Source organism: Artemia sp. Qi Xiang Cuo, chromosome 17 (genome assembly GCF_049724085.1).
Source record: "Artemia sp. Qi Xiang Cuo chromosome 17, ASM4972408v1, whole genome shotgun sequence".
Classification (NCBI taxonomy): Eukaryota; Metazoa; Arthropoda; class Branchiopoda; order Anostraca; family Artemiidae; genus Artemia; species Artemia sp. Qi Xiang Cuo.
The window spans coordinates 7028339-7049447 of record NC_142810.1 but is presented as its reverse complement, the minus strand read 5'-3'; the positions used below and the strand labels follow the sequence as shown (position 1 = coordinate 7049447).

General features: G+C 33.3%; 1 protein-coding gene across 1 annotated transcript in view; it reads right to left on the bottom strand.

Moving 5' to 3' along the window:
- The window catches only part of dpy (fibrillin-like protein dumpy), a 297194-nt gene that overhangs the window by 166570 nt on the left and 109515 nt on the right, over positions 1 to 21109 (bottom strand). Inside the window, exons 15-20 of the mRNA XM_089103158.1 lie at positions 17983 to 18202; positions 16072 to 16358; positions 13180 to 13380; positions 8042 to 8468; positions 5762 to 6024; positions 2946 to 3473 (exon numbers count right to left, since the gene is read on the bottom strand). Of these exons, the coding sequence (XP_088959284.1) occupies positions 2946 to 3473; positions 5762 to 6024; positions 8042 to 8468; positions 13180 to 13380; positions 16072 to 16358; positions 17983 to 18202 (1926 nt within the window). The remainder of the gene's footprint in view (positions 1 to 2945; positions 3474 to 5761; positions 6025 to 8041; positions 8469 to 13179; positions 13381 to 16071; positions 16359 to 17982; positions 18203 to 21109) is intronic.

Genomic DNA, 21109 nt, shown 5'->3' with positions numbered 1-21109 from the left:
TTTGCATCTGTTAAAATATTGAAATCTCAGTTAAAAGTCTCATTTATCAAAAGAATAAAGGACTAAAATAAGAACCCCTCCCTATTTTAAAATTTGGTAAGAAGTGTCGGCGAAGAGGAGGATTTCGGTTAGATCAGGGTCAAGTTGTGTTCTAAATAAAGTTCCGATAAAAACTGGATAAAAAATTTAGTTGTTCAGTAACATTTTACGGAACTTAAATTTGGAGAAGGATTTTTTCTCTTGTGCCTCCCTCCTCCTTTAATGTATGCATTGAAGGAGGAGGGAGATGCAATAATAAAATTCCATTATAAAATATATTAACCATTTTTGACTTGAACATTCTTTAGAACACGACTAAGCCCAGATCTAACTGAATCCTCCACTTCGGTGACGATTTTTCCCTATTTTTAGAATCACCGTGGTGTTCTTAAGAAAGTTCCGATAAAAACTGAATAAAAATATAGTGATTCAGTAACATTTTACGGAACTTAAATTTGGAGACGGATTTTTTCTCTTGTGCCTCCCTCCTCCTTTAATGTATGCATTGAAGGAGGAGGGAGATGCAAGAATAAAATTCCTGTTTAAAATATATTAACCAGTTTTTACTGGAACATTCTTTAGAACACGACTACACCCTGATCTAACTGAATCCTCCACTTCGGTGACGATTTTTACCGATTTTTAGAATCACCGTGGTGTTCTTAAGAAAGTTCCGCTAAAAACTGGATAAAAAATCTAGTGATTCAGTAACATTTTACGGAACTCAAATTTTTAGACGGATTTTTTTCTTGTGCCTCCCTCCTCCAGCAATGTATGCATTGAAGGAGGAGGGAGATGCAAGAATAAAATTCCAGTTTAAAATCTATTAACCAGTTTTTACTGGAACATTCTTTAGAACACGACTACCCCCTGATCTAACTGAATCCTCCACTTCGGTGACGATTTTTACCGATTTTTAGAATCACCGTGGTGTTCTTAAGAAAGTTCCGCTAAAAACTGGATAAAAAATCTAGTGATTCAGTAACATTTTACGGAACTTAAATTTGGAGACGGATTTTTTTCTTGTGCCTCCCTCCTCCAGCAATGTATGCATTGAAGGAGGAGGGAGATGCAAGAATAAAATTCCAGTTTAAAATATATTAACCAGTTTTTACCGGAACATTCTTTAGAACACGACTACGCCCTGATCTAACTGAATCCTCCACTTCGGTGACGATTTTTACCGATTTTTAGAATCACCGTGGTGTTCTTAAGAAAGTTCCTATAAAAACTGGATAAAAAATCTAGTGATTCAGTAACATTTTACGGAACTTAAATTTTGAGACGGATTTTTTTCTTGTGCCTCCCTCCTCCAGCACTTTATGCATTGAAGGAGGAGGGAGATGCAAGAATAAAATTCCTGTTTAAAATATATTAACCAGTTTTTACTGGAACATTCTTTAGAACACGACTACGCCCTGATCTAACTGAATCCTCCACTTCGGTGACGATTTTTACCTATTTTTAGAATCACGTTTCATAAAAGCAAAAAGAATATATAAAAACAATTATTAAACCAGGAGACGAGGATAATTTTCATCCAGTTGAAAAAAAGCGAGAGCGAAAAGAAAAAGCAGATATTTGGGCAAGGACATCCTCCAGGCTGTCCTCAGCGCTCAACACTGGAAAAAAACCTTTTGAAGTTACGTAAAGCAATATAGACGTATTTAGAATTTCATATATCTTTGATCCCAATGGGATCCTTCATAATGATAATGGCACAAAAATAATTATATCACTAGCTCCACTTAAAATGGCAAGAAATGATCCTTTTGATTTCCGCCTGCTTGCAGGAGAGTGGGAGGATTTCCTTTTCCAAGGTTAACTGAAAGGACACTCCTTCTAGAAAATTTTGAAAATAATGCTAAAATGAATTTTTTCGGCATTAGAAAAACGTAAAAATTAACTTGACATCCAAATAAAATTAATTATGTCCTTCTATTATCTATGTGACTTTCTTTTCGCACATCTTTTAACTTTTATTTGAAACTAAAAAATTTAAAGTGAAGACAGCGAAACTTTCAAATCCATTTAAATATCATGTAAATCCCTCTTTTTCATCTAAACTGTATCTTTTTTCAACAGAAGTGTCTTCTTAAATAAAATAAATACAAACAAATTTAGCATTAAAATTATATACATTAGATTTTAATTTTGACAATAAATTGAATCTAAAATAGATTCAAACTATTTCACATAAGAAGTTTAGCTTTATAAGTACAAATTTAGGCCAGAAGATCTAGGTTCTATGTATTATACGTATTTCAGCATGCTTTCTCATATTTGAGTTATTACCATTTCTCCCGAGAGAGGAAGGGGGCCTGGGATGGATGTCGACAACAAAATTAAGTTTAAAATAAAAGTCCAAAATAGGGATAAAATCCTTTTTAATAGACAGTGTATAATAAATTTCACAAAAAATACCAGATATTTCGGTCACATATACAGTGACCGTCATCAGTAGTAAAACTAAACTAAAACAATTTAAAACAAAAGTTTAAATACTAAATCAAATAAAACTACATATTGTTTAAATCTCTAATTCTTTTCAAAGTAAAGGCAGAAGCTAGCCTCTTCGACCTTCTTGGATTCGGTTCATTAGCGTTCAATGATATAACATTTAGACAAAGGTCAACTACATTGGATAAATTAGACTTTACTCTGTCAGAAATTAATAAATTATCATAGATAGAATTCATCCCATATTCACCTGTATCCCGATTCAAAGCAATATTCTTCAATAAGACTTTCTTTATTTCAAACGTTTCACGAAAATTTTGCTTTAAACCCCGATCCCTAGAAATCGAAAAGACATTCTCGAACAAAATAAAATGGTCTGGAAAATTAAAAATATGTTCTGAAAGGGCTGAAGTAAAATCTTCAGACTTAGAATCTTGCTTTCGTACCTTCACACATGATGTATGGACTTCCTTGAAAACCAACTGGGCATGCGCAGTCACTTCTTCCTCCACCATGCCTACACTCTGCATTAATTCCACAAACACAGCTCTTTTCAGTTGTTCCACAGCTCTCATAGGGGTTGCCACTCAGGCCAGGATTGCAGACACATTTATTCGGGGAGCCATATTCACAGTGAGCATTTTGACCACATGATGGAACACATATTGGTGGTAAGACTGGAGGTACACATAGCATCTCAGGATTTCCGATAAAGAATGGTAGACAGACGCAAGCATTTGAGTTTTTATCACATCTGGCACCAACGCCACATGTTATGCCTTCACACCGCTCTTTGCACCGGCCACCAACACATACTTGTGGCTCTTGGCATGGGTTGCCAGCTGAACAAACGTCTAAAAGACACTCTCCACCAGGGAAAGGGTTGCCATTATACCCGTCAGAGCAGCTACACGTTGGTCCATCGCTTGTTACTATGCAAACAGCATTTGGTGCACATACGAAGTTGTCACAGACTGAAAAACAGAACAGAAGTTGCATTACTATTGTTTGTGATGGTCAAATGTGCTTAAGTTTTGTGATTTAAAGTTTAGTAATATGTCTAGAACATGGGCTATTAGAGTGGGATACAATACGTGCTATAGACGAAGTTGTCATAGACTGAAAAACAGAACAGAAGCTGCATTACTATTGTTTTTAATGGTCAAATGTGCTGAAGTTTTGACATTTAAAGTATAGTAATATGTCTAAAACATGGTCTATTAGAGTGGGCTACAATACGTGCTATACACGAAGTTGTCAGATACTGAACAACTGAACAGAAGTTGCATTTCTAATGTTTGTGATGGTCAAGTGTGCTGAAGTTTAGAGATTTAAAGCTTAGTAATATGTCTAAAACATGGGCTATTAGAGTGGGCTACAATACGTGCTATAAACGAAGTTGTCATAGACTGAAAAACTGAACAGAAGCTGCATTACTATTATTTTTTTGGTCAAATGTGCTGAAGTTTTGACATTTAAAGTTTAGTAATCTGTCTAAAACATGGGCTATTAGAGTGGGCTACAATACGTGCTATACACGAAGTTGTCATAGACTGAAAAAACTGAACAAAAGATGCATTACTATTGTTTGTGATGGTCAAATGTGCTGAAGTTTTGACATTTAAAGTATAGTAATCTGTCTAAAACATCGGCTACTAGAGTGGGCTACAATACGTGCTGTACACGAAGTTGTCATAGACTGAAAAACAGAACAGAAGTTGCATTACTATTGTTTGTGATGGTCAAATGTGCTGAAGTTTTGAGATTTAAAGTATAGTAATCTGTCTAAAACATGGGCTATTAGAGAGGGCTAAAATACGTTCTCTAAACAAAGTTGTCATAGACTGAAAAACTGAACAGAAGATGCATTACTATTATTTTAATGGTCAAATGTGCTGAAGTTTTGACATTTAAAGTATAGTAATATGTCTAAAACATGGGCTACTAGAGTGGGCTACAATACGTGCTATAAACGAAGTTGTCATAGACTGAAAAACTGAACAGAAGATGCATTACTAATGTTTGTGATGGTCAAGTGTGCTGAAGTTTAGACATTTAAAGTTTAGTAATATGTCTAAAACATGGGCTATTAGAGAGGGCTACAATACGTGCTATAAACGAAGTTGTCATAGACTGAAAAACTGAACAGAAGCTGCATTACTATTATTTGTAATGGTCAAATGTGCTGAAGTTTTGACATTTAAAGTATAGTAATATGTCTAAAACATAGGCTACTAGAGTGGGCTACAATACGTGCTATACACGAAGTTGTCATAGACTGAACAACAGAACAGAAGCTGCATTACTAATGTTTGTGATGGTCAAGTGTGCTGAAGTTTAGACATTTAAAGTTTAGTAATATGTCTAAAACATGGGCTATTAGAGTGGGCTACAATACGTGCTATATACAAAGTTGTCATAGACTGAAAAACACAACAGAAGTTGCATTACTATTGTTTGTGATGGTCAAATGGGCTGAGGTTTTGGTATTTAAAGGTTAGTAATGTTCCTACAACATGGGCTATAAGAGTGGGCTACAACACGTGCTATATATTACTGATCGCTAATAGCTTTGTACGAACTGTTCCTCGCATAAATAGAAATGTGAAACTAAAGAGTATTATGTTGCATTGTACATACTGTTTTAAACCTTCGTTAGGATCGTTTCTCAAGATGTTTTTCACCTTTGTTTTCAAATTCAAACACAAGACACAGACTGAATTACAATTCTCAATAGCTAAAAAGTACATCCATTTGTACCTAGGTGGGCACGCACTGGGGAAAGGTAGACGGTGCTGTGGGAAGGCAATTTTCCTCCCTAACAAGTTGTCAAAAATACATTTTTTAGTACTTTCATTGAAGATAATCGAAAATAATAAATCATCGAAAAAAAATAAAAATAAATGTGTTTTTTTATCTTTATTTTTTCAAAAGAAACAATTCAAATCATGATTATTCAGTGTGGTTCAGCAAAAAGCCTAATTTGCCTACTATAAACCAAAACTGCAAGTTAGGACCTACCATTTACAGAACTACCAGTCGCCTCCTCCTTATACCCACTCCTGTGCTTCAGCAATATACTCACTATCAGTACTTAATATTAACCACCCATTATACACAAAATATACAAATTAAGACCTACTATTTAAATAATTACCTATAAACCCTCCTTATACTCACTCCTGTGCTTCCAGAATATACCCACTACTGGTACTTGATAATACCCTCCCACTAGAAGCCAGCTATACAAACCGAGGCTTACCGTTTACACAACTGCCACTAGCGTCCTCCTTATACCCACTCCTACACCGACACCAAGCAGCATGGTCTTCAGGTTCACACTCAGCATTGGGTCCACACGGTATAGCCGTACAAGGATTTACGCATTCTCCTTTGATACAAGCCAGTTGTCCATCACATTCATCATTTTGTAGACACTTGGAAGATGTTCTAGATTGGCCTTCACATCCTCCGTTATAGGCATCGCCAATAGCAACACTGTCCTCGGGACATTTACATTTATAGCTGAAAAAGATAAATAATTATCGCTCAAAATATAAATAATTATATAAATAAATAACTTAAACAAAGAGAGTAGTGTGAGTGACAATAAAAGTAAAGAATATCAGTAAAGCATCCGTGGCCAAAAGAAAGCAGGCCGTCCCCGAATAGGGAAGGGCCGGATAGGCCGGGAAGGATCCTGGTCGTAAGGAATGATTTAAAGGAAATTGAACCCCCCCCCCTCGCGGGAGGGGGGTTTTTACAAAGCAGAATATGGGACGACAAACAGACCAGAATATTTTCAACATTACTGTCCTTAAGAAGAAACATTACTACTATAATGTCAATCAACCCTCCCCCCCCCTCCTGACCTATATAGCAAACAGTTTATATAAAAAAAAATGCCTATATTAAGAAAAAAACTAGAATGAAATCTAAATAAAGCTTTTTTTATCTAAATACACCCATACACTTTCTCTCTCTATTTTAATTTCCAAATACTGAGCATTAAAGTCGTATGCCTCGTATCTAGAAATTTTTTCTTTTTTAAATATATATATTTACTAGCATGACCCCTATCCAGGAAAAAAAACATACTTACCAGCCAGACCCGTTTCTATAAGTCACAATATATGTTGCTCAATTTTACATTTATAAAACTCTAAATTATTTTTTACGAAATATTCTACATGACTTTTTAAAGGAAGTATAATTGATTACCTAAGCTTTAGTCGACAACAAGATTCATAGCTAATCAATACTGAGTGTTAGAGAACAGGTTGTGAAGGTCATTCTAAAAGTAGATAAAAATTTAAGCCAAATTCATGCCTGATGTAATCAACCAGGCAATCCACCTACACATCAATAATGCTTTTAAAAATATTCGAGGAGTCTTGAGCAATCTTGGCTATTCGACGGCTCAAAAGATAGATAGATTTTCATATTAATAAAAATTCATATTAATAATACCAGTCCTTATACATTAATAATAAAAACCATACATAATAATCATTAGTATTATGTAGATTTCAATAATATTTTTTGGTAAAATTCTAGTTTAGCTACTTTTTGTTATCTTGGAAAGGGGTTAGGTCAGGGAAATGAAACTTTCTGGGATAGGTCTACAGACTAAAATATGTCCCGGGAAGGTATTTTGAAGTAACTACTTCGACTCCTCCCTCTAGAGGGTCCTGACCTTTGATGACCTTTAAAAATGTGTGTGTTATAAAAGTGAAACCTGCAAAATAGATCTTCTGCTTAAATCAAGTACAACACAACTGTTTTCAGCTTCACAACTTTGTTCAATCCCAATTTATAAGGTTTCAAAGATCCACAAATACATTTCCTAAATTCTGAAAAAAAGCCATTTATAGGGATTAAAATTCTACTCAAATAACAGGAATTGTATTTTCAGAAATAAAGCCGGAGAAAAAGAAACTGATAACTGAAAATTAAGGTAAAATGTTGTTTTGTCAAAATTTTAATAGGTGAAGTCGACAAATTTCTAAGACTAATAAATCAAAAGAGGGTTAACATGGAAGCTTGGCAATACCTTCCCGGTGTATTTTTTTGGCCCTGGATTCATAACTAGAAATTTCATTTTCCTAGCTTAACCCCTTTCCAAGATAGCAAAAAGTAGCCAAACAAGAATTTTACCTTTTCTCGCTGATGATTTTCGTTTCATTTCACCTTTCTTTCCATTCGGTCTTTTTCAAATGATTTTAAACTCATTTCTTTTTAACTAGCAAATCAGTTGCATTTTTCTAAGTGGCGGAACAGGGGTTAAAATAAAAGTACATATTATAAGCCACAACTGATTAATATTTCAGATGGAACTTGAGATCTGTCTGATGCCCCCCCCCCTCCACACACACACACACACACACACGGAATTGTGATATAACAGCCAAACTGTAGGGTCCCCAGAGAAACCTCCCATCCTTACCATTTCTCCAGGAGCTGTACGCAGTTTCTAGCCCTACCTGCTTTCTATTAATATTTCTCTAGCCCTACATGCTTTCTATAAGTATTTTTTACTTACCCTCCTTTTTCATTGATACACTCAGCTCCATCTCCACAAGGGTTGTCTAGACATTCATTTATATCTGTACAGCCAATCATAGGATTTCCAGTGTGTCCAGTCTCACAAAGGCATTTGGGAGGGTCCGTTGGGGTACACTGACTGTTCAGACCACAGGCAAATCTTTCACAGGGGCTTTTGCATTTATTTCCGTCTAAAGTGTCAGAAAAATATGGGGGAAGACACATACATTCCCCTGGTTGGACACATTTTTCGTTAGCTGTACAGTCAGTATCTGATGAGCAGGATTGTTGGATTTGTGTGCAGGCTCCATTGATGGCTTCACCAACTGTCCCAATAGGGCAAGAGCATTTGAACGATCCAACGGTGTTTGAACAAATTGCACCAGGGGCGCAGGCATTTGGAAGCGATTCACATTCATTGATATCTAAAAAGTAGCAAAAAAAGTAAAAACACTCAAATAAAAAATAAGACTGATAAAAAATAATATCAAGAAAGGCTAAAAGACCACAAAAAAATATAAATACTAAAATCATAATCACTAAAATTGTAAATAAAAAAAAATAGTAGGGGTATTTACATTTGGAAGTGATTAATATCAAAAAGTAGCAAAAAAAATACTCAAATAAAATATACGACTGATAAAAAATAATTTCTAGAAAGGATAAAAGACCCCAACAAAAAATAAAAGCATATAAATCAAGACGAGTAAAAGTATAAATAGAAGAAAAAAATAGTAAATACAATGATATGCATCATGCATTTTGAAGGGGGTCCATATTGGCTGATATCTTAAAAGAAAGAAAAAATAAGGTAAATATTTAAAAAACTTCTATAAGTAGTATAAGATAATGTAAAAAATTAACGACCAAATAACAAAACGGAAATAAAACCAAGAAAAAATAGAAATAAAAAGAATTGAAAAAAGGAAAAACCAGAGCCGTACGTATTCGGAAATGGTGTACGTCCGTTGATATCTAGAAAGTAAAAAAATAAACAAGAAAATGCATCTAAACAAAATACATGAATAATGCAAAATAATACAGAAAAACACTAAAAGACTGCAATAGAAAACACTAAAATGAAAATAAAATCCACCGAAATAGAAACAAAAAGTATTTTTCGTAAGAAATTGCATCAAGGGCAGGCATTTGGAGGTGATTAACATTTGAGGATATCTTAAAAGTAAGATATTAAAAAGTATGAGCATTTGAATAAATTACATAAATTTAAAACAATGATCATAAATGATAAAAGATTGCAACAAAAATAGTGACACGAAATCTAAGAAATAAAAAGTGTGAATAAAATGAAAAATTTAAGTTTCTGATGGCTTATATTTACTAGCTACAATATTGCATGTCCATGGATTCTTCTTTTTGGTTGACTGTGTTTGGGTGTACTGTTTGTCCTAAGTCTTAAAATGGGTAGCTAAGGTCTAAACGTTGCTCAAGTGCTCTCTATTCAGAAAAAATATAAATACGACAAACGGGTCTATTTAGGTGTAAATGAAAACGAAGAAAAAAAAACAAAAACGAATATTTCACCCGTATCAAACAAGGCGTCTTCAGCGTAGATAAAAAAACTTAAAACTGAAAAATATACATAAAAACTAAAATAGACTCACCTAAAAATATAATATACAATTGCTTAAAATATCTAACGCTTCAAGAGCCCATTGCTCTTGAATTATTGCTCTGATAATTAAAAAACATATTTTTGCAGGTTTATCAATGGGAATATAAATAATGATCCTATTTATGATACTATTTTAAAAAAGGAACCCATATTTAAAAATAAAAATAAAGTATTGTGAGATCTCCTAGGGGCTAGTTTAAGTAATAAACCTAAGCGAATACCAGCATCAAAGCTTTTGCGTAAAATTATGTTGCAATAATTTATTCCTTGTTCATTTGTTATTTTAAAATGTTCAATTCAGTTACTTCTGTGACGTGGTTTCACGAAGGTAGCTTCAAATTGTAAAGGTTAAGAAATTGTAAATTATATTTTTAGGTGATTCTATTTTAGCTTTTATGTATATTTTTTAGTTTGGGTTTATTTTTGTTTCTACGCTGAAGACGCCTTGTTTGATACGGGTGAAATATTCGTTTTTTTTTTCTTCGTTTTCATTTATTGGCCATAGACCCGTTTGCCGTATTTATATTTTTTCTGTCATGGCTGGCCAGTTCGGCTTTAGATCTTTTACTCTCTATTCAAACATACTAATGTAGGAAAACAGGTTCTTTTTTTACCAGATCATTATCTTGAAATGTCTTGAGATGAGCAGGTAAGGTCTAAACCTAGCTCATGTGCTCTCTATTCAAACACACTAATGTAGGAAAACAGATTCTTTTTTTTACCAGATCATTATCTTAAGATGTCTTGAGATGAGTAGATAAGGTCTAAACCTTGCTCATGTGCTCTCTATTCAAACACACTAATGTAGGAAATCAGGTTCTTTTTTTTACCAGACCATTATCTTGAGATGAGTAGGTAAGGTCTAAGCCTTGCTCATGTGCTCTCTATTCAAACACACTAATGTAGGAAATCAGTTTCTTTTTTTTACCAGACCATTATCTTGATATGAGTAGGTAAGGTCTAAACCTTGCTCATGTGCTCTCTATTTAAACACACTAATGTAGGAAAACAGGTTCTTCTTTTTACCAGATCATAATGAGTAGATAAGGTCTAAGCCTTGCTCATGTGCTCTCTATTCAAACACACTAATGTAGGAAATCAGGTTCTTTTTTTTACCAGACCATTATCTTGAGATGAGTAGGTAAGGTCTAAACCTTGCTCATGTGCTCTCTATTTAAACACACTAATGTAGGAAAACAGGTTCTTCTTTTTACCAGATCATAATGAGTAGGTAAGGTCTAATCCTTGCTCATGTGCTCTCTATTCAAACACACTAATTTAGGAAAACAGGTTCTTTTTAAAGGAAAACCTTTAAAGGAGGCCCTAGACGGTCAATCACTTTGATCAAAAGTGTCCGTCAATCGATTGACATATGCTTCAACAAACTTTCAATCGACCCTTCAATCAACCCTTCAATCTCGACCAAATCTAGCACACTGCTTTTGATCAAAATGATTAAGTCATTCAAACTTTCTATCAATCACCATCAACGCTTGACTCAAGCGTCAAACAGAACCCTAGATGGTCAATCATGCTTGAGTCAGTCGATTGACGGAAGCTTTTGATCAAAATGATTGACCGTGTAGGACCTCCTTAACACAATAAAAAAGATAAGATAAAATAAATGAAATGAAGAAAACATAAAGAAAGATAAACATATCACATGAAAAATATGGAAACCAAAGAAGTGAAGGATTAAGGTAAGTGAAGGATATATGCAAAATGACACGATCCCTGACAGGAGGCATTTGACTGAATCTAATTGGTATGATTGGAGAAATGTAAGGATTTTTAATTTGTGCCTCCCCCCCAGTTTTTGCTGTTTTCTTTTAATTACCTAAAAAACGAGACTTTCATTCATGCCAATATATTTGCCCCAAAACTTTCTTAGGGGGTTCACTATTATTCTCCAGACGAAAACGTCAGACGAATTCAATACGAATTAGCAAAGGGTAATTCATTATTATCCTCTAGACGAATGCGCCATACGAATATTCAAGACGAATACGCTTAGGATGTACTTGAAAGTTTATTGCGATGTTAATTTTTAGAAAAAAGCGATTTTTAGAAATAAGGGTCTTCATCTAATTTTTTGTAGTTCTAATATGTTGTAGCTAAATTCTTGGAGATATAATCCCACTCCCTCGGAAATTGAAAGTAAAAAACTTCGAGATAATTTTACTTTAGACGTAAGATAATTTTTCATACGCAATTTTACATATGGAATTAAGAAAGCTTAAGGCCCTTTCTCAAAAATTAAGGATCAGACAACCCTTCTCCATTTAAAATTTTCTGAAAATCAGCTTTTTTTTCAATCAAAAGCAATGAAATACAACTATTATTATTGTTACTAACAATTAATCGCGGCACCAGGCCTCCCGAGGCCGACACAGCACACACTCCTCCACCCAAATCTTTTAAAGCCTTCACTCTGTATTATTTCCATGAAGTTCCAACTCCCATTAAATCCTCTCTAATTTCAGCGAATTACACCTCTCCTTTTTAGAATTTAGAGCATGACACATTTTGTTGTTTTTTCATATTGTTACTTATTCTCTTTTTTAGAAAAGTACGATTTATCAGTTTCCTTTTTCACAATTTCTTCTACAAATTTCACCTTCAACTTCTTCCACAAATTTCATTACAATTAATTTTGGTTTTTCTTCTGGTTATTATTGCTACTAACAACCAATCGCAGCTGCAAGCCCTCTGAGGCCGACACAGCGCACACTCCTCCTTCACCCAAATCTGATCAAACCTTCACTCTTTATTCTTTTCTATGCAGTTCCAACTCCCATTAAATCCTCTCTAATTTCAGCGAATTACACCTCTCCTTTTTAGAATTTAGAGCATGACACATTTTGTTGTTTTTTTCATATTGTTACTTATTCCCTTTTTTAGAAAAGTACACTTTAATAATTTCCTTTTTCACAATTTCTTCTACAAATTTCGTCTTCAACTTCTTCTACAAATTTCATTACAATTAATTTTGGTTTCTCTTCTGGTTATTATTGCTACTAACAACCAATCGCAGCTCCAAGCCCTCTGAGGCCGACACAGCGCACACTCCTCCTTCACCCAAATCTGATCAAACCTTCACTCTTTATTCTTTTCTATGCAGTTCCAACTCCCATTAAATCCTCTCTAATTTCAGCGAATTAAACCTCTCCTCCTCTTTAGAATTTAGAATATGAATCATTTTGTTTTGTTTTTTCATATTGTTACTTATTCCCTTTTTTAAAAAAGTACAATTTAAAAGTTTCACTTTTCACAACTTCTATTCTTCTGCAAATTTCGTTACAACCAATATTGGTTTCATTCCCGGTTGACTTTTCATTCACAAAATAAAGACAAAAGTCTAAATTACAACGCAAAAACGACGACGTAGTAATAAACCTCTCGCCAAATTATTAAAAGAAAAATAAACATTTAAAAAAAACAAATTTCAATAATATTGGAAAAATTTTAAATACATTAAAAAGAAATGCAACTAAAATTACCAGAACATGACCCATCACTGTTTGTACCGAATCCAACTGGGCATGCGCAATAGCTGGCGCCACCCGCTACACTGATGCATTCAGCTCCATCTGGACATGGTGTGTCAGTGGTTGTGTTTTGGTGGCAATTAACTAATAAGCATGAGCCAGCAATTAACTGATAAGGAGGTTGACATTTGCATTCACCGTTAATAGAACATGCTGAAAAGAGGGAATAAAAGATAAAGAGAATAAAGAAAACCAAGAAATGAAAGATGAAGTGGAATTAACTAGTAGCAGAAAAGAGGTAGACACCTATATTCTCTATTGTTAGAAAATAATGAAAAGAGGAAAGGAAAAAGGGTTCAAAGAGGTATGATAGTCAGAAGGAAGAAAAATTAAGAATAGAAGAGGTAATAACTGGCAATGAATTATCAACTGATTTGGAGATTTTTATTTCCATTGTGTAATTTTAGACCATGCTGGAAAGAGGAAAGGGAAAAGAGTTAAAAAAGGTAGGACAATTAAAGAGACAAAAGTAAAAATAGAAGAGGTAGAAACTGGTAATAAACTATCAAAGGATATGAAGATTGTTATTTTCATTGCACGATTTTAGAGCATGCCGAAAAGAAGAAAGGGAAAAAAGTTCAAAGAGGTACGACAACTGAAGGAATAAAAACTATTAGTTCAAAGAGGTACGACAATTGAAGGAATAAAAATTAAAAATAGAAGAGGTAGGAACTGGTGATAAGCTGCCAATTGGTAAGGAGGTTGTCACATCATTTCTGTAATCTTAGAACATGCTGAAAAGAGGTTGGAAAACATTAGAAAATACTGAAAAAAGAAAAGGTAAAGATGATTAAATAGGTTATAATAAAAAATATAAGTTTAGGCCGGTAAAAAAAAACTATCAGCTGATAGCTAGTCTGGCAACAACATTTTCTATCTATAATAAATGCAGACAATAGGAAAGTTAAAGTTTTCATTAAAACGGTTTCATTAAAATAAAGGAATAAAAATAAAAATAGAAGGAACATTAACACTGGTAATCATAATAAAAACGGATAGGCTGCTAAATTAAAAATATACTAACAACATATAGTATAATAATATGTAATAATAGTATAATTCGTAATAATATACTAGAATAATATATAATAATAAGTATTTGATAAAGTAGATATATAATTAATATATAAGTATATAAGTAAATAATAGTTGACTAAATCAAGTTTACAATTTCATTGACTGATGTTAGAACATGCTGCAAAGAGGTTAATTTTAAGAGGTGTAATATAATAAAAAGGAATAAAAATAAAAAGAAGGAATAAAAACTAAAAATAAGAGAGAAATAAACTTTAATAGATATTAAATCATAAGGAGGTGGACATTTGCATTCCCTGTAAGGAGGAACTGTAAGGAGGAAAGAAAAGCATTTTAGAGGTAAATCAATTAAGAGAAATTAAGAGAATTATAAAATTAAGATCAATTAAAAATTATAAACTAACAATAAAGCTTTAAAACAATGATAATCTTTTTTTTATCTTGTAAAAATGAGCGATGAGAGGGGTTGAAAAAGCGAAAAAGTAATTGATCTGACAAATTTTCTGGAAATAGAACTGAAAGAATTCATTATGGAAATCAAAAACTCGTTGGCAGGAAAATTACTTTTTGAAAAAGCAATAAGTTAAAACAAAACTATCAAGAGAAGTTGTCACGAATACCTACATAAAAAAAAGAAAGAAAAAAGATAATTAAAATTAGATGGAATGAAACCAGGAAAAATTAAGTCTATAGAAATATAACTCACACTGAAAGTATTATAAAAGATTATTATGATACTAACGGATTAATAGCATGTATTTAATAGATTGGACAAGGGATGTCAAAGTGACGTGAACCTCACTTATAAAAATACGACAAAAATAAATAAAATAAAAATAAAATAAAATAAAGAAATAAATAAAAATAAATAAAATAAAAAAATCATAAATAAATATACGACGAAAAAACAACTTATGTGGCTTGGACCTGTTCTCCTAATAGAGAAAGACCGCATGCCTAGAATAATTCTACTAGACGACTGAATACGATAAAAAAGATAAAAATAAACAAAATAATTCAAATAATCAAATAAAAGAGGCAAAAGAAAGAATTGACAACAAAAAAATGTAACCCTTTCGAAAAAAATAGCTCAGTAATTAGATCTATTAGACAAAAGAGTAGAAAAATATAAACAAAGAAAATAGGCAAAAAATTTAAATTTGTAGGAAATAAAAGAATATAAAACAATATGTAAGAGAATAATAAAATACTTCGAAACACAGAATAAATAAAAGAATAAAATAAAATAAAAAAATGAAAAAGAACTGAAAGAATAAAACCATTTCCAAAAACAGTCTGCTTCACAATTTAGCTGCGCACCATAGTTAGTAGAATAATTGTACTAAACAGTTGAATAAAATAAAATATAAGAAAGACTAAAAATAAAATAACATAAGAAAGAACATGCAAGAAAGAATAAACAATTTCCAAAAAAATGGCTGAAATAATTGAGCTATATGAGTCAGTAGAATATATGAACAGAATAACTGAATGAACTAAATATATGAGGAGAATAAAATAAGTGGAAATAAACGAATCAAGTAAAAGAACGAAACAAAATAGATGTGAGAAAGAACATAATAGAAAGAACAAAAAGCCAACACACCCCATGCTAAACTAGAATATATCTACAAAAAAATGCCCTTAGGACTGAATAAATACAAAAAACATCAAGAAATAAAATAAACAAAAATAAAAAATTAACAAAACTAGATAAACAAAAATTACTAATAAATAGGAAAAAAATAGAACCAATTAGAGAAATGTTAGGGTACATATAAAAATCAGATAGAGAAAAGTATAACTTACCTTGACATTCGACAAAAGGATTTCCTGAGAAACCAGTTGGACATTGACAATCAAAAGACCCTGGTAAGTTTATACAAACAGCATTGAGGCCACACGTCACCCCATCTTCTTTTGCACATTCGTCTAGGTCGGTACATATTTGGGTTGTGGGATCACGGCTAAATCCTTGGGCACAAACGCATGCTCCCTGTCCCTTCGCATTGTCAGGGATACAGATTTCCCCAGTTGGGCAAGGGTTATCTGCATTGCATCCTGGGGGAGATGTTGCCGATTCTTTACATCCCTCTCTGTTAAAGAAATATCAATGTAAAAAATAAAAAAAAATATTAAATTTAATTAACAATAAATAACGATATAATCCAAATAAAATAACAATGTAATAGTAATATAATAATACTAACAATAATAAGATAATAATAATAATAATAAAATAACAATAAAAACACAACTATGAATTTTCTTTAAGATATATATGCATATATTTTTATATAAAAAAAAGCTTCAATCACCGATACTACAACTATACTATTGACAACTATTTCCAATACCAAAACCACTTGAGGCCAAAAAGTTGCGCATGCTCCATCTCTTCCCTGCATTCAGAGCTTTGTTCTTTTCTCCTTTCAATGAAGTTCCTATTTCCCTTAGATCTCATTTTCTGACATCTTCCCCTCACATTCGAGATCTTATTGTTATTCTCAATGGACCCAGGTCAATTTTTGGTAAATTAGCATCTTTCATCCAAAGAATGGGACCACATTTCTTAACCTTTCTTTCATTGTTTAGCATTTCTTAATTTTTCTAAACACGTTTCTTAGTTTTAAGGTAACCTTTCTTTCATTCTCTCATTATCAAATTTTCCTCGCAGCTTATATGCGGCCAATCCAATGAGAAACTAAAATTAATCTTGAACAATTCCTCTGGAAAACATCTTGTATATCCACGTATATCCTAGTATATACTACGACCTTTCGAAGCACCCACATTTCAGAGCCTACTTGACGTCAGTCATTATAATGTCTTCTGGCATACTAATTTTACTTCCAGATTATAATAAATTGACACCATCACCTATTAGATGATTAAGGTAAAAAAAAAGTCTCACAAGTAAAACGTTCTGGCTTTAAGAAAAAATCACATGTAAAAGCAACAATTAGGCTTTTCAAATATATTTAAACTTAAACCTTAATTTTTTACTTAAAAATGTCTATTTTTAAATTATGAAACTTTATGAGTATAGAAAAACAGATTCATTTCAAACAATACTATTTCAAGTTTCAAACCATATACTTATTCTCATATTATATTTAGATATTATAAAACAAAAGTAACTCGATCAAACCAACATCTCAGCCACCCAATCCCAGAACATGGTAACATTTTTAAAGCCTCGATAATTTGCCCTATAAGCCTCAACTAGCCAGGACAATTTTGCGTCAAGGCTGGACTTACCATGTCTCGAGAAAAGTGTAAATTGATTGTAGTTCGCAAACAATTTTTACGCTGATTGACATAGAGCTTTTTGTTTTGCAAAGGCTTGACCAGATTACAAAAAAATAATACTTTTCTGTATATCCCAAAAAAAGTGTTTATGCACCTTTTCTCAATTTTGAGTTAAAAATGGCTTCTTTTCACGCTGTTTGGTATATATGAAGCTTCTGTGTCTTCGCTCGTTATGTAACTCACCATGAAAGTGTCTTTGCTGTTTCCCCCATAAAGCGTATCTGAATGAGATTCGGATCAGTATAACTGACGATTGACGATCAGTAAAACTGACGATACCGGTGTAAGAATTAACCAGTTACACCGGTTACAGGATAACCGGTGTAACCGGTTATATAACCGGTGTAAGGATTGCATACTAATGCTACCAGGTGGGCAAGCTCTGTTTAATAGAAATGTATCACTTACTTGTAAGGATTTCCTTCAAAGCCTCCAGGGCATTCGCAAGTAAACTTCCCAGGCTGGTTCAGACAAACAGCGTTGTCTCCACATGGATTTGCCTCACATTCATTGATATCAACACAGCTGTCTGCACTTCCGGTGAAGCCACTAAGGCAAAGGCATTTGGCTTCACCATTAATAAGCATACATTTTGATTGTGGACTACAACTGAGAAGCTCACATGGATCTGAAATCAATGGTTAAGATACATTTGTATACCTTCGGTATCACAGTAGAATATTTCTATGAATCTTATTAGGAAAAAGATGGGGGTTTGGACTCGATCTTGGGGCTATTGGAGTCTGCATACAGGAGGGGGAAATTCCCTTGCCCTGTTATTCTTGATTAACGACCATATATTTTATAAATATGTAACCCATACAAATATATATTATTTTTTTGTTATTCCGACATAAAAGAATAAATACTGCTTAAAGCTACATGAGTTGTTGTTTCGATATCAATATATTTGTAACAATCCAATTTAGTTTTATTAGTTCAATATGCAATAGATGTTTCCTTTCTTTAAAGCATATTCTTTCTAAAGGTGTAAACAATCAATTGGTAAAATGATTTTCTAAAATTGGGCTTTTGGAGAACTTGAAAGACGGCAATACCCACACTTATTAGTGGTAATTTCTCATCATTTTCAGTTTGCATTCATTGTTGATTCTAATTTTGTTCATTTTAGGTTTCATTTCTTCATTCATAGTAATTTCTACTTTTACATTTCAGTTTTTACATCAAGCTAATTTCTTCTTCTATTGTTTCTTCTTCTGTTTTTCTTCTTCTATTTTTCTTCTTCTTAATTTTCTTCTTCTTTTTTTTTCTTATTCTTTTTTTTTAATGTAATCGCCGAATACACCGCTTTGTGTCTCGAAGTTCGAAAAACTCCCAGGAACTGGATATATTCAGCTGCATATACCACCCTGACTACCTCTGCAAAAAGGATTCCCCTGAAAATACGTATTATTTCAAATTCAACTGACTTGAGCACTAGGATTTGAAGTCGGGTCAGTTTAGCACCTAATGTCTTATGGATAACTGAATACTACATACTTGATAATGACTTATTCCTTCCTTTTAGATTGTCCCAAAGAACCCCCCTCCTCCATTGGAAAAATCTACTCCTTCCATTCTAAATCTTAATGTAATATTCAGCTATAGGGGTTAGCTTAGCACAAAATCTGTCTTACTTGGTAACTGAACATTGCATATTTGGCAATGTCTTATTTGGTAATTTTTCTAACAGAATACAATTAACTCACGGCTTACCAAAGCTAGTTTCAACAAATAGGGCTAAACCGGTGATAGACAGCCTTTGCTATATCATTTTCTTTCGAGATGTTTTTTTTTCCATTTTTTTAATTAAAATAACATATTTTATATTTTCAACTATCTTGTGTTTACTGTTTTCTTTTAATATTAGTTCTGAGACACATTTTTTTAGTTTGAAAGAAAAAGCAGAAGGTAACAAGAAACAATACTGCAAGCAATGAATGGTCCAAATACCACGCTTTGACCCTAATAATTAACTCCAAGAAGGCATTCTGGATGGCCTTTTACTTAAGTATGGATGGCAGAAAAAATACTGGATTCTTAATTCGGAACCAGTTACATTACAAAAGTCTTTTGAGGAAGAACGACTACTTTTTTTATCAACTAAAAGTGAGCTACATCAACAACTAAAAGAATTTTTTTCTCGACCCAGGTGTGGTGAAGTGGATCTGCTTGTTTCTGCCAAACGTTGAGTGCAAGGTTCGATCCCGTACCATGCCTGGGATCATTATGTGGATCAAGAAGCAACTATACAAAATTGACAAAGACCAACAAAGTGACGCTAGCAAACAAGAAAGCATCGACCTATTCTTCTGCCATCCATACTGAGCTGACTTACCTTGGACTAGCATTTATAATGCCTGACTATCATTAGAACGAGATACAACCCGTCACCCGTCATACAACCTGTCACGAAACCAGATTTGCAATTCCATGTTTACTTATTTTGTGGGTGCATTTTTTTTAAGCAGCCCTTTTCACGTTTTTTTTTGTTCAACGAAAAAACGTAGCGTCGTATCAAAGTAGCGTCGTTCATTTTATAGTGCTACGATAGCACTACGATGCACTACGATAGCACTACGATGCTACGATGTGCGTCATAACATCTAACCGTCAGGAGCACTAACGTCATTTCGTCTACAAAATCCGTCATAACATCGACAAAAAAATCTGTCAGAACCACGAACCGTCATAACATCTAAATCTTTAAAACTTTAGTTTTTTGGGTTTAGGGGGGAAAAGGTACCTAGGTTAGGTTAGATTGCGTATCTAATATATGTTATGCTTTACCCCACCCCTCTGATGTGCAAATATATAGCCGAAATTTGTTTCTAAACTATTATATACTTAATACTATTATATAGCCCATCCCAGACCTCAGTTCTCCAACCCCCCCCCCCAGACCCCAGTTTGCCCCCCTTGCTGAAATTAAGTTCCTTCCAATGTCTTGTCAAAACTAGGATAAATCTGCATTCAAACATCAACAGAAACAGAATTCAAACATCAACAGAAACAGATCATTGTTTTTAGTTTATAATATTTATTTATTTATAATATTTATTTTAGTATATATTATATCTTTATAATACTATAACGTACCTTTATAGTATTTTATAGTACTAAATAGTACCTTTATGGTACCAAATGGCGTATTTTTTATTTTTTACTGTCATTTTCACTTGATTTGGGAAAATTGGCTCCAAATTTGCCAACCCCCCCCCCCTGGAGTTTCAAAGAAATAACACCACTGTCCTATAACGTAGCATAATCTTACATAACACAAAATTCTATGGAGAGCTCAAGTCTACTTCACACTGCAAACGTTACAGACGTTACAGACCAGACGAAATTTGCTCCATAAAATTATGTACGTAAAGTGTGTAATTGTGTACGTCTGACTGTAGAGTGTTAATTTATGCTTGTGTGGACAGGCTTCACAGCAGTTTTTGAGGTTACTATTCGGTGATTTACTCCTGATATCTCCTCGACTACTCCTGATATTTACTCCTGGTTACTCCAGATTTACTCCTGATCA